The sequence below is a fragment of the Scardinius erythrophthalmus genome (assembly GCF_964197995.2).
Source record: "Scardinius erythrophthalmus genome assembly, chromosome: 25".
Classification (NCBI taxonomy): domain Eukaryota; kingdom Metazoa; phylum Chordata; class Actinopteri; order Cypriniformes; family Leuciscidae; genus Scardinius; species Scardinius erythrophthalmus.
The window spans coordinates 3542686-3556696 of NC_138245.1; the positions used below are offsets into that span (position 1 = coordinate 3542686).

Consider the following 14011-nt stretch of genomic DNA (forward strand, 5'->3'; position numbering starts at 1 on the left):
GATGATCTATTTGCACTTTAACCTCTCACACACACAGCTTTAACCTCGCGCACGAGCAGTTCCGGTTGCGCGCTGGAGACGCGTTCAGTCTTTCCACAATCAAATTCCATCATGTAAATAGCGAATACACCATGGCACGAGCGCAACTGGCTTTTAAAGGGAATGGGAGATGAGACTCTTATTGGTTTATTTCACGTTAAACCCAAAACACTCCCATTACTCATCAAGAGAATAGAGACAAAACACACCCATTACTCAGTAAGAGAATATGGACAACCCTTTTAGACCATGCGCCGGGAGCGCCGTTAAACTAGCAAAAGTGGATTCGGACACTCTAAGTGCTCTTACGCCGTGCGCTTTAGATCAATGTGCTTAGATCGTTAAAATAGGGCCCTTTGTCTGTCAATGACAAATCCACTATTTAAAATACAGAGGGTGCAAAACTGCCTCCCTATACTACACTGCAGGCTAATCCTGAAGAATATCAACATTTAACCAAAATTATCCAGATTTATTGTCATTTTGTTAATGATTTATTGTTGCATGTTATTCCAAAGAAAGAAGATGTTTGGGTTGAAATGTTTAGTAATCTTTCATCAATATCTAATAATTTGTAACTCTTCTTCTGAAACAACTTATGGGTTCACATGGGTTACTGGATCATGTCAGCGTGTAAAAGGCATTGTTTTAGCAAACTAAAATTCGGCCTGGCTTAATTCTGGTATGTAATGTCCACTTTTCACCATAAAAAAAAGGTTAAAATTTAGTCCCATTGTACATTTTATTCTGGTCTTATTTCATTCCAGTTTTACTCAAAAATGTCACATTAAGGAAATAAAATGGGTTATTGACTTGAACATAAAAAGAGTTAATAGTCTGTATCTGTTCCTCGTCCCTCAGCCCCAAGTGGCCCCTGCAGTCTGCTGTGTCTCAACGGTGGCACTTGTGTCCTGAACGCCAGAAAACAGCCCAAGTGCCGCTGTCAGCCCAACTATGGAGGAGAGAGATGTGAGCTAAACCAGTGCAGAGAATACTGCAAGAACGGAGGAACCTGCACCGCATCGCCCACAGGTACAAGCACACAAACACACACGTTACATGGGCTTTAAAGCGCCCCTGTTATGCTTTGGGGGATATTCCCTTTCATGTGGTGTGTAATAGAGCTGTTTGTGAATGTAAAAGATCTGCAAAGTTTCACAGATCAAAGTGCAGATAAATTGGGTTTTTGTCTCTCAAAAGAAAGAAGTGATTCTGAACTGAAACGAGTCGTCAGTAACTCCAGTCTCACTTCCTGCTGAATCTGCGTAGGTTTGTAACAGATTTGCATAATGCCAGTCTATGTTCTTCATTGGCTGCCGTGAACAACGTCTACTTTGACCCTCAAACACTGTAGTTTATCTGAGACTGGAAGAGTTTGGTTCGTGTTGTTCATGTGGAGAAGACGCTGTTTTCTGCTGACAGAGCAAATCCACTTTGATGAGATTGATACGGCAAAACCGACGCCATCGTTACTGTTCGTATCACGAACTCGTATCACGAGTGTCAAGAGCTGAGGAAAATCCGGAGCTGAAATTCAGATATGCTAATGAGCGTTTGGTTTCTGACACACACAGTAAGCGGTCGACCAATCAGAGCAGAGCAGACAATGTTAAAGGTCCTTGCGTCCGAAATTTTCACGTAAAAAAATAAATACGACCTCACGTTGTGTCAATCACGTTTACACACTGCCTCCGAAACTTTCGTCCGTCATAAAAAAATTCAGATCTGTTTTGATTTTCTGTGTTTTTCGCATCTTAAGCAAGCATTTTGAGAGGTGTTTTGACAATTCAGAGCCACCGAATGCCGAATACGGAAAAATTCGGACTGTAGTGTGCTTTGTGACTTTAGTGTGCAAGGACCTTAACACTTGCATGGCTGGCTCACCACACAATATATAATAAAAAAGATATATCATGTTATTATAATATTTTTATAGCAAAAGTAACTTGTCTGTCATGTTTTCAGGAGCCCCGACTTGCCGTTGTCTGGCAGGCTTCACAGGACCTAACTGTAACCAGCGCACATGTGAGAACTACTGTGAGAACGGAGGAAACTGCACAGTTAACCGAGGAAACCAGCCCACCTGCAGATGTGCAGCAGACTTTCTGGGAGACCAGTGCCAATATCGTGAGTACTGGATGTGGAAATAACATGAGTTTTCATTAGAAATCGAGATGTGTTCAACACGTTTGTCTTATAGAAACATCTGGGATAAACATCCTTCTCAGGTAAACGGATCACAAGTGATCAAGCCCTGTACATCTGGCTGGAACATAAATCTCAAATTCATCTTGTTCATAGTAATTTGAGTCAAATAACTGTTTTAAATGAATTTGGCCATGTTTGACATGATTCTTTCAGCAGGAGCTTTCATCTAAATCGGTCACTGTATACAGAAAACTGAAGATGTTTTCGAAGACTGTTTTTGTTTAGGCTTCTCCAAACATTTAAATTGGACAGATTAAACATTTTAAAGCCACACACTCTTAAAAAAAGTCTGTAAAAATGAGCCAAATGTACTGTGTTAGTATGAAGGACACTCTGGACACTCTTGAAACTAAAGGTTCTTTATTGACATTGATGGTCTCATGAAGAACCTTTAACATCTATGGAAACTTTCCATTCCACAAAAGGTTCTTTATAGTGAAGAAAGGTTCTTCAGATTATTAAAATGTTCTTCACACTAAGAATTTTGTTTGTTTTAAGAATTATTCACTGAAAGGTTCTTTAGGGAACCAAAAATAGTTCCTCTTTTGCAAACCCCCTTTAGGAAACCTTTATTTTTAAGAGTGGATTCATTTTTCGCTGGTGTTTTAAACGCATTTAGCATCATGCTTTGAATTGTGGTTTAGGATTAAGGGATAATGTCTTGGTAGAATATTACCAGTCCCTTTTTCATTTTTTTTTTTTTCTTACAGTTTTTGTGGTGCATTTTATTTTGTGTTACAGTGTAATTACTATGGAAGCTTGTTTCCATCACAGAATAAAAAATAAAAAAAAGTAGTTGCGACTTTTATCTCACAGTTGTGAGTTTACATATCAGAATTTCATGACATAAGGTCACAACTGTGTGTTATAAAGGCAGAATTGTGAGATATAAACTCGCAATTCTGAGGGAAAATTTATTTTTTCCTTAGAATTGGACTTTATAACTCGCAATTGCGTGTTTATATCTCACTATTCAGAGAAATAAATTCAGAATTCAATATTTATTAACAATATGCACTTAGTATAGAGTTTGAGTTAGGATTGGGGTTTAGGTTTAGTTCCATGGAATAAAGCAGTTCAGCTTTCAACAGTGCGCATTGGTTAATTGTCAGGTGAATACACTGCGGGATCAATGCATTAGTCTGAAGGTGATCCTCAAGTCATGATGAAGACATTAATAGAGTTGAAGAGGGATATTAAACAGTCTTCTCTATCCCTAACCAGGGACATGTGATGGATTCTGTGATCATGGAGGGACATGCATGCAGTCCAGCGACGGGTCGAGACAATGCCATTGCCCTCCACGCTTCATTGGAAACATCTGTGAAGTGGACAAATGTCACTATTGCCGTGATGGCAAGTGTATTCCCACCAACATCTACCAGCCTCATGGAGACGTTACCTGCAGGTACACAAACACAATCTCATACTTTAGGACACATCTACACATACCTCGATATGTTGGGGCTCCGTCGCATTAAAACTGGCCCTGTACATTCTTTCAGTTGACTTCACTATTGGAAATACCTTTGTGTGGTCATTCATAAAGCCTTTTATAATCACACCACCCGTATAATACACAGCAAAGGCCAAAAAGAGCATCTCTCTTCACTCCCGTCAACTGCAATGAGGCTTTCCTGTTCAGTTTGGTCTATTGTTGATATCATTGGATAGATTTGATGTTACCATTGGAACTGACATCACCCTCTTATTTTTCAACACCTCCCCTCCTACATACTGTATATATAACCATACACCTCCTTTCCTCCCGTCATATTGAGACATTTCCCATTGGATTCAATCAACCTCCCTTGAATGTTCGGTTTTATTTGAGTAAAACGAGTTGTGAATTGTATTTTTCTTTCCTGAAACTTGCCTTGTTTTTCCAGCAATATGTTTTTTGTTTTTCTACTAAACATTACAGCACTTACAGTGAAGCTATCTGATGTGTTGTACTGTGTGTGTTGTAGGTGCACCAGTGGCAGGATCCAGCCAAGCTGTTATACGTGTGAAGGATACTGTGCTAATGGCCAGTGCTCTCTCAGCGCCACAAACCTCCCGCAGTGCAAGTAAGCTGTCATTTCAGTATTGTTTATATGTGACCCTGGACCACAAAACCAGTCTTATGGGTACAATACAATATTTGGCTGAGATATGACTATTAGAAAATCTGGAATCTGAGGGTGCAAAAAAATCTAAACATTGAGAAAAGGGCCTTTAAAGTTGTGCATTTATGTTCGCGATTTTGCACATTCACTCACAAAAATACATTTTTGATATATTTAAGGTAGGACATTTACTAAATATCTTCATGGAACATGATCTTTACTTAATATCCTATTGATTTTTGGCATAAAATAAAAATTGATAATTTTGACCCATACAAATATACCCGTGCAACTTGTGACTGGTTTTGTGGTCCAGGGTCACATATAATATCTATATATATATATATACAGTATAAATGTAAATGTTACATTTCTCTGCCTCATGTAGGTGTCCTCTTGGATGGGAGGGTCATCGCTGTGAGAATCCTGCGCTCAATGGAAATGCTGAATCCGGAGGCCGTAAGTCCGTTTTTGAAATTGACAGCTAGTAGAAACCTGTTAGGCCAATAGGTGGGAATACTGGTAAGGGTTTTGTCAAATATATAGATTTTTGATGGTGGTGTAATTAAAGAAATACTTAATATTAATAGTAATGTGTATTTCTTTTAGGAACGGCTTCAATTGTTATTCCGTTGATTTTACTGTTACTGCTGGTGTTGCTGATCGGAGGAGCAGTATTATGGTACAGAAAGCGAATGAGAGGGTGAGTATATTACAGTGAACTGCTTTTTTCAAAAGATTTTCACCTCTCTAAAGTGTCATACTGTTGAGAATTTGAAATATAAGAAACTTCCCATCCCAAAAACACCTCTTTTCTCTCCTTCTTTCTTGGTAAACCGCATCTGCTCTTTTCCGTAGGCTTGGCAAATCCCACTCCAAACGACCGCGGTAACGGTCTTTGTCCATTATGTCTTTATTTTGTCTCTCTGCCATTCTGTCCATCTTTCTTGCTGGAGAATTGTGGTGTTCTTGTTGTCTTCATGGTCTCACCCGATCTCTTTCTGTCATTCCTCTGTCAAACCACCTGACTAAACCTTACATGTGGTTTGTCCCTTGTTCAGAGGAGAAGGTGGTAATCTGTTACCGAGAATAAAGAAATAGATCAGTTGTTTTAGACTGTGAGAACCAATCGTATTGTTTTCGACAGTCGTAACCGTCCCGCTGTAATACAGTGCAGAATGTTTCTCTAAGATTGGTTCTCAGCAGGACTGCATTAGTCGAAACAGATCTGTTGAACATGTGCCATGTTCAAAACCCAGTGTTTATCAAGATAACGTGGACATTCGATGTCCTTGACTTGAAGAAAATGTCTTATCACAGCTTCCCATTTGCATATTTAATTGTTTTTACTAGGGCTGGGCAGTAAGACCATAATCTTTTATCATCATATTATTGTTTTTGCTTAAAATTCAAGGGAAAAAAACATGGTTTATAATAAATATTTTTTATTTCATCATTTCATTTACATAACATTAGTTATTAAACAATGTGGTAATGCCTTATTGTATGATGTAGTGAATTTATTATTCACATTTAATACTCGCGCAGATACTTTGCATTTGATAAATTACTCATTTTATTGCAACTTGATGGATGCAAATTAATATTATTCAAATATAACAAATGAGCAATCAGTGCAAAATAGTTTTGCTTTATTTAAAAAAGTAGTATTGATTTAGCTGACACTATTAAGTGAGCTCACTGAATAATTGAACTGAATTAAGACACTATTTTGTCCTCTGTAGTCGCTTTATAGTTTAAATTGAAGTTGTTAAGCCATCTGTAATGTGTAAAGCATTATCTAAATACACTTGGCTTGACATTGTATAACAAAAAAACTATATTTGACTAAATTCTTATTGAAAGAAACTTATTCAAAGTTGTTGCAAATTAGATATATCGATAAACACGCATCTGTTGAATTTCACTGAGCTATATCAATGCAGGAAGTTGATATAGTTAACCCGCTTTGTATTGCATGTCACAAAAACAACTGCTGTATAAAAGGTAAAGAGCGAAATCTCCAGCGGCTGACATTCCAGTGCATGTTATAAATGGTCATACAGCCCAGCCCTTTTTTATAGATGCATTATACTTGTACCATAATAAATATTATTAATAATTCACTCAAATTGTCCAGATAAACAGTTGATGTTGGTAAGCGCTGGGTTTCTGATGGTGTTGTAGGTTGTTCCAGTGACTGTTAGTGGCGTCCCTCCGTGTTGTGGTTGTATTTCTCCTTGTGCTGCTCTGTACAGTGTGATAATGACCTCACACACTTATTTCTGTGACTTAAACTGTATATTGTATATCTGCAGAGCCAAAGGCTTTCAACATCAGAGAATGACAAATGGCGCTATGAATGTTGAGATTGGGAACCCAGCCTATAAAATTTATGAAGGAGAGCAAGATGACGATGTTGGAGAACTGCTGGACGCTGACTTCACACTGGATCCCGACAAAGTAAGATAGAGCAAACTACAGATTTTCATACCTCATTGCACGACTCTATTGAGGTCATTTTGTCTTGTTTTGTAGTTCAAATATCAAAACATTCTTAAATCAAGGTACATGTACTTGAGAAGCAAAATTACATAAGATATTTAGGGCCCTATCTTACACCCCGCGCAATTCAGCGCCAAGCACGACGCAATTGTTTTTTGCTGGTTTCAGCCCGACGCAATTTTCATTTTCATGTCCTGCGCCACGTTGTTTAAATAGCAAATGCATTTGCGCCCATCTGTGCGCCCATGGGCTACTGGTTTGAAAACCTAGTGTGTTTTGGCGCATTGTTGGTGCGTTGCTATTTTGAGCAACAGAAATAGACTGCGTCATTGACCTACAAAAACCTGGTTTAAAGTCAATGGCGCAATATTTCTTTTTTGTTACTTAAAGAGCGCGTTAGTAATGTGCACCTATAGGTGGATCCACAACGCTCATACACTCTGCTTATTAAACACACAGGGATGCACAGCAGCACACAAACATGCCAAATATTTCAAATAAAAGAATTACAATGTACAAGATTATTATTGTGTACATAAAGATATGGTGAATCCGGCTTGTCCCGTAGATGTTCTGCTTGCACACTTTTACCTCGCGCACGAGCAGATCTGTTTGCGCTCTGGAGATGCGCTCAGTCTTTTCACTATCAAATTCCGTCATGTAAACAGCGAATCCGCCATGGCGCGAGCGCAACTGGCATTTAAAGGGAATGGGAGATGAGACTCTGATTGGTTTAACGCACGTAAATCCCAAAACACTCCCATTACTCATTAAGAGAATAGGGACAACCCTTTTAGACCATGCGCCGGGGGCGCCAACCATTTTCCCCTTCGTTAAATTAGCAAAAGTGGATTCGGACTCGCACTAAGTGAACTTGCGCCCTGCGCTTTAGACCATGTGCTTAGATCCTTAAAATAGGGCCCTCAGTCTTGTTTCCTGAAAAACAGCCAATGAGATCGCTGCCCAACCCTCAGAAACTGGTCAGCATTTTCTGTAGCAGTTTACAGTGTGCTTTCAGAAACCCTCCACCTTCCCCAGCTCCACCTGTATAGATCTGCTACGGGTAATTCGTGTACTCTATATTGTACATTGTATGTACATTGTATATTGTATCAGCATGTCTTACTTGCTCACAGCAGTGTGACGTGTGTGTAGCAACAACAGCAGCAGCTGCGAAGCAGATCTAAGACCAAACATCCATTACCATGCCAAACACTGCAAGAGTTGTCATGACAGAATTATATTTAAAATCATATTGATGCGTTTCATAATTTTTGATTTCCTCACAGTCATTGTAACGAGTGTAAGAGTAGAAATCCCAATAAATGTTCTCTATAGAGAAACTGATTTATGCTGTATGCTTCTGTTGAAGACACAAGTCTGTAGGTGCGTCCCAGTTTGCGTACTTGTGCTCTATTCTATGCCGATTTGTAGTATAAATAGTGTGAGCCGTGTTTACACTGAAAATTCCAAATAGAAAAAGTGCACTTGAAATACCCGGATGATGCACTTACTCTTCACACACTTCATGCACTCAACTGAAAACTTTTATTCAGCAAGGATGCATTAAATTGATTTAAAGTCACAATAAAGACATTCATAGTTTCACATAAGATCCTATTTTAAATAAATGCTGTTCTTTTGAACTTCCTATTCATCGAAGAATCCTGAAAATTAAAATGTAGCACGGTTTCCACAAAAATATGAAAATACATGTTTCTTGAGAAGCAAATCATCGATTTAAAAGGATTTCTGAAGGATCATGTGACACTGAAGACTGGAGTAATGATGCTGAAAATTCAGCTTTGATCACAGGAATAAATGACACTTTACTATATATTCACATAGAAAACAGTTGTAATAATTGTTTTACAGTATTACAAAGTTCACTTTCCAGAGGGCACAACTATGATTTGGAACAATCTTTGTGTCAGGAGCGTGTGTATGATGCCTTAAATGGTGTCTACGTAGGCAGCTCATGCTCATTACATAAACCCTGTAGCAGATTTAGGCAGGTGGAGCTGGGAAGGTGGAGGGGTTCAGAGGACTGGCCTACAGCGAACACCAAACCAGACTATTTCAATTTTGAGCAAGCAATCTCATTGGCTGCAGAATGAGCACAGGCCAATCAGCTTTTGTCATGTCGTAATAATGTGACCGTAAAGGACCAATCAGCCTGCGAGTTTCACGACCGAACTAGATAATCCCATATGTTTCCAACTTGTGTCTTTTGTAGCCGACCAACTTCACGAATCCCGTGTATGCCACTCTTTACATGGGAGCGCACAACAGCCGCAACTCCCTGGCCAGCACAGATGAGAAGAAGGAGCTGCTGTGCCGGGGCGACGAGGAGCCGCTGGTGGACCCGCTGGCTTAGACCGGACATCCGTCTGGGCCAGACATGGAAATACCATTTGCCTTTTAGAAAAAAAGAAAAAGAAGAAAAAAAAACAAACATGAAGAAAATCAATGATTAAGTGTTAACACTGTATAAAATGTACAAAATGAAGGACTACTTTTGTATGTGATTGCAGTATTATATTTTGTTCTTTTACAATTCTTCTGGTCACAACTAAACATCACAAGAGCAAAAGATACATTTTCTAAAAAAAAGATGTAGTTTTTGGTTTCAATTTTTAGGTCACCTCCCTTTTACCTTAATAGCCACTACCTCTGTGCAATATGGAGTCAAAAAGAAAAAGATTGGAACAATGACATTTTTTATTTTTGTATGAGATGTATAGAGAAAAATGTTGTTCCATCAGTTGTTGTATGTTTGACTGTGTGGAGAGGGCAACTTTGACATGGAACCAGTGTTTGCTTTAATCTTACTACAATATCAAGCAGATGTTATCAATTTTATGTGCCAGTTTTACTACTCTCATTGTAGGTTCATAATTATAATTATTTATGAGGATAATCAGTTTCCCGTGCACAGATCCAAACCATTGCAATATTACTTATGCTTATTACGAACTTTTACAGAACCGATTTTTTAAGTGAGAATGTCAGTGTTGTAGATTTGGACACACTTGACTGAAATGTTTCTCGTGATCTTAAAACCTTTTGATTGAAAGGCTTCTGCTTAACTGCTTGAAATTAGTTTTATAGACAACAATAAATTGTGCCTATGTATGAATCTCTCTGCAAACCTAAACATCTTTGTTCAAATGTAAAAAATAAAATGAAATGGGTGAGTTGTAACACGGATAGTGAAGGAAAAGCAGCACACATGGAAATGTTTTGGTCACTACATATAATTGCCATATTTCAATTGGATAGTTTCATGACACGTTTTAGATTACTAGTAAAGAATGAGTTAGTGTGTCCTAACTTTTGACTGGTACTGTATTTATTTTCAGATGAGTGAAATGAAGTGTGGGTAACTGAAAGAGAAAGCTGCTTAAAGTGAATCCCATAACAGTAGAAGGCACATCTGTGCATAGGTTGTAGTGACGCGTGTTTTGAGCACCTTTAAACCCGATGAGGGTTTATGACAGAAGAAAGTGAATTTTTACACTTGTTTATACTTGTTTTTAAAATGTCACAGTTAAAGATGAAAAACTGATGTGTTCTGATATTGACACGCTTTCATCTTGTCTTTTGTAATCTGCCTCTGAAATATACCATCCATCATGTTGCTTATACTTTTAAAATGTATGCCTTTTTTTCTCAGTAAATCCATATTTTCCTGCTCAGCTGATTTGCTGACATGCTGCTTTTGTCAGAATGCTTATCAGCCATATTGTAAAACATCTTCCAAAAATTACAAACAACAATGACAACATCTACAGCAAACCAAAGAGCAATCATCATCTCAGATCTCTGACTAATGCCAGATCTTCTTCAGCTGAACTTGTGTTGAGAGAGGACAACTTTTAGTACAAAATGCATGGAAGGTTTAAGTTTTATTATATAATTTTAAGGGTATTAATACTAAAAAGGACACTAATAATGATAGTCAAATTTCCTTTGGAGTAATTAATCACATGACATTTACAAGATGGGTGGTTGTATCCAGAACTCAGTGCCAGAGAGTCAGCATGGCAGGTGTTGTGTTTTGAGATGAGATGAATGTAAATTAGATTCCTTTGGTAGATAGGAGCTGTATGAATGGAAATATCCATCTGGGAATATTGTCAATATAGACACTGTGTGAAAGACAGACCCATTAATATGCATTCATTTAAACTCAGTTGACACTCTAGTACTGAATAATGGCAAAATTTGGAGCACAACTTTGTTAGACTTATGACTTTGATTTTCTAGCAATTTTAGAGTCCAGATTATTTTGTAAAATATATATTTTGTATAAAATAAAACTTTAGTTCAGTACATTTGCTTTACAATAAACAAAACTATTTTTTACAATATATATATATATATATGTACTATTTGTAGCAATCATTTAAAGGATAACTCTCGCCAAAATTGTCTGAAATGAGCCAATCACATAACGTTTGGTTATGGCGTGTGTTATGCGCATGCTCAGCCGCATCTAACTTCCACTGTAAACACATGTATGATGCGAAAACAAAACCATCGAGCGAAATACCGGAGTAAACATGGCTGTGAACGACTTTTGCAGATTATGTGAAGTAAATCTACGCATCCACGGTACAATCAGCGTCTACGTCACGGCTCTCAGCCCGCCCTCTGTTCGTTGATTGGCCCGGCTGTTTTCAGGCCGGAGGAAAACGGGGAAAACGGTCGCTATCTCAGACTGAGTACAGAAGCGAACTGAAATTGAGCAGAAGTACGAAGTCTGACGTAGTCAGGCTATAATCCATCAGCTGCCATTGATTAGACCTTCACCTGCTAGCATTCCATTGACTCCCATTCATTTTGGCGTCACTTTGACAGTGAATAACTTTACATCTGAGGTGTTTAAAGACTCCATTTGTCCATTATTTACTTCTGAAGAAACACGAAATGTATAAAAGGCTCCAGTACCTTGTAGCTTCCGTTATGGCCCTGTATAAGCAGTTTTTGTAAAAATAGGCTAACGATTGCGTCATAGCCACGCGACTCTCTGTCGCACAGTAGAGAGATTACCGTATGGACAGGAGGAGAAGCTCGCGCAATCGGGGGGGCGTGGAGGCAAAATGACAAAATAATTAATCAGAATACTTAGCAAAAGTTTCTCCTGCTCCATGGACACCTCCTACTCACGCTCTCCGTCTCTGTGAGTTTCGGAAGGGAATGGTTCAGATTTCTCTTGGCACAGCTACTAGAAGACAGACGGGTTGCTCACGTCACTTCTACGTCGTCAAGCTCAGTTTGAGTCTGCGCAGTACGCTCGACCATCAGGAAGTTAGTGCTTCTAATTGACTTCACTTTTCTCCGTTGAAGTCTATGGGGTCACTGTGTTCATTTCTTTTACTCTTTATGGATGCAACAGCAGCAACACAACTACACGATAATGACAACATGGCGATTATAGTACATCCGGATTACATTCATACTGCACACATTCATACTATACAGGACATACTTTTTTATTCAAAATAAGTACCTACTCAAGAGAGTATGCGATTTCGGATGCAGCCAATATTACTACTGTTTACTAATTATCACTATTTATTATAGGCTATATAATAATTACTAATATCACTGTGGTTGATGCAGCCATATTGGATTCTGAAGTTGGGGTTGTTGTGCTTCCCCTGAGTTTCCCAATCACAACTCCGAATTGAGGAGCGTTCCAGTTAAATGGGAACTTGGAATTTCCCACTTCCTAAGACTAATGTAACGCACTACACTGCATAAAGTCAATGTGTGCAATTTTTACCTCTTTCAACCTAAGCTATCCCAGAGGCTTTGTGTCCAAACGGTCCTGAGCCAGAATCTCAAGCAACAACAGAGGTTTCAGAGGAAAAAGAGGTCACACTTTATATTAGGTGTCTTAACAGCTTACATGAAAACATGTTGATGTTGTATTATAACACTTGTGCTGCCATTGAGGTGGATAGGTTGTTTAAGGGGTAAGGGAAGGGTCAACAGTGATGTACATAAATTAATTACATGCAGGATTTCTATTTTTTTTTAAGTACAATGAAGTATGAAATTAGAGTGTGTACACATTACGTACAGAATAAGTGCATTGTTAGGGATTTAAAAGTACAATTATCACAAATTAAATGGATAGTTCACTCAAAAATTAATATTCTGCCATTAATCCCTCACCCCGATGTCGTTCCAAACCATAGACTGTAAAAAAAGACTCGTTCATCTTTGTAACACAATCTTTTAGATTAAATCTGAGAGATTTCAGCAAATAATGTAAATGCTCTAAATTACAATATTTTTATTCGGAAGAAATGTTGTCAGTAGTTTGTAGAACAATTAAAAAATAAAAATAATTTACGCAAACAGATAGGCTACATAAAAAAATTATTAATCCAGAGAAACTGCAAATTTTGCATTTTTTTCAGAGCTGTAGGCCTATAGTAAAAATACTGCTCAGTGTTGGCTCGTTTACTTGGATCTCAGGCTATCAGAGATACCTTTGGGAAATTCTCTGTAAATCATTATATCACTCATCATAAACACAACACAATATGTAAACCGTTGTATATTGATGAACATTTATTTTCTAAATTCAACTTATTTCTAGACTGACGTGTAATTGTGTGATCAGGAGAGGACGCACTATTCTCAGTGGCGCTTTAAAGCAGAACAAGAAACTCTTGAAAATTCGTGTTTACTCCGCCCAGTGCCCGTCTAGTGATCGGAGAAACAAAGCATTTCGAATCTTTGAATCAATTGAACCAATTGCTTCAAAATGATTCACTGGTTCGAATCTCTCGAAACGCCACGCGCTGGCGCCCCCTGCTGGTCAGAACAGCGCAAATGCAGCGAAAACTTGCACAATAAAAAAACTTTCACAAACCAATTGAAAATGTTTTATTGAAATTGTATTGAAATGCAATTAACAAATCATCTGATACCATGTCTTTATAATATGTGCTATTTCATTATATTGTAGGGCTTGTTCTTGTTTGTTTTATGGAGAGCTTGGTTAATCAGACCAATAAAAGACTATTAACAAAAACTCTTCCCTTTTATAATACAAATATTGCATTAAAATGTCTACAGATTAAAAATATTAATTATCTGAGATCAGGTAAACTGGTTAATGGGTTCAAAGC

At 38.1% G+C, this 14011-nt stretch overlaps 1 protein-coding gene across 4 annotated transcripts in view; it reads left to right on the forward strand.

The window, feature by feature from the left end:
* Nucleotides 1–10563, forward strand: part of lrp1aa (low density lipoprotein receptor-related protein 1Aa) — a 180492-nt gene extending 169929 nt beyond the window's left edge. For all 4 annotated transcript variants that reach the window (XM_081356952.1, XM_081356953.1, XM_081356954.1 and 1 more), the window contains exons 82-89: nucleotides 901–1071; nucleotides 2005–2166; nucleotides 3472–3655; nucleotides 4218–4316; nucleotides 4744–4814; nucleotides 4965–5058; nucleotides 6674–6818; nucleotides 9097–10563. In XM_081356952.1, coding sequence (XP_081213078.1) covers nucleotides 901–1071; nucleotides 2005–2166; nucleotides 3472–3655; nucleotides 4218–4316; nucleotides 4744–4814; nucleotides 4965–5058; nucleotides 6674–6818; nucleotides 9097–9237 — 1067 coding nt within the window. In that variant the 3' untranslated portion in view covers nucleotides 9238–10563. The remainder of the gene's footprint in view (nucleotides 1–900; nucleotides 1072–2004; nucleotides 2167–3471; nucleotides 3656–4217; nucleotides 4317–4743; nucleotides 4815–4964; nucleotides 5059–6673; nucleotides 6819–9096) is intronic.
* Nucleotides 10564–14011: the final 3448 nt, after the last annotated feature.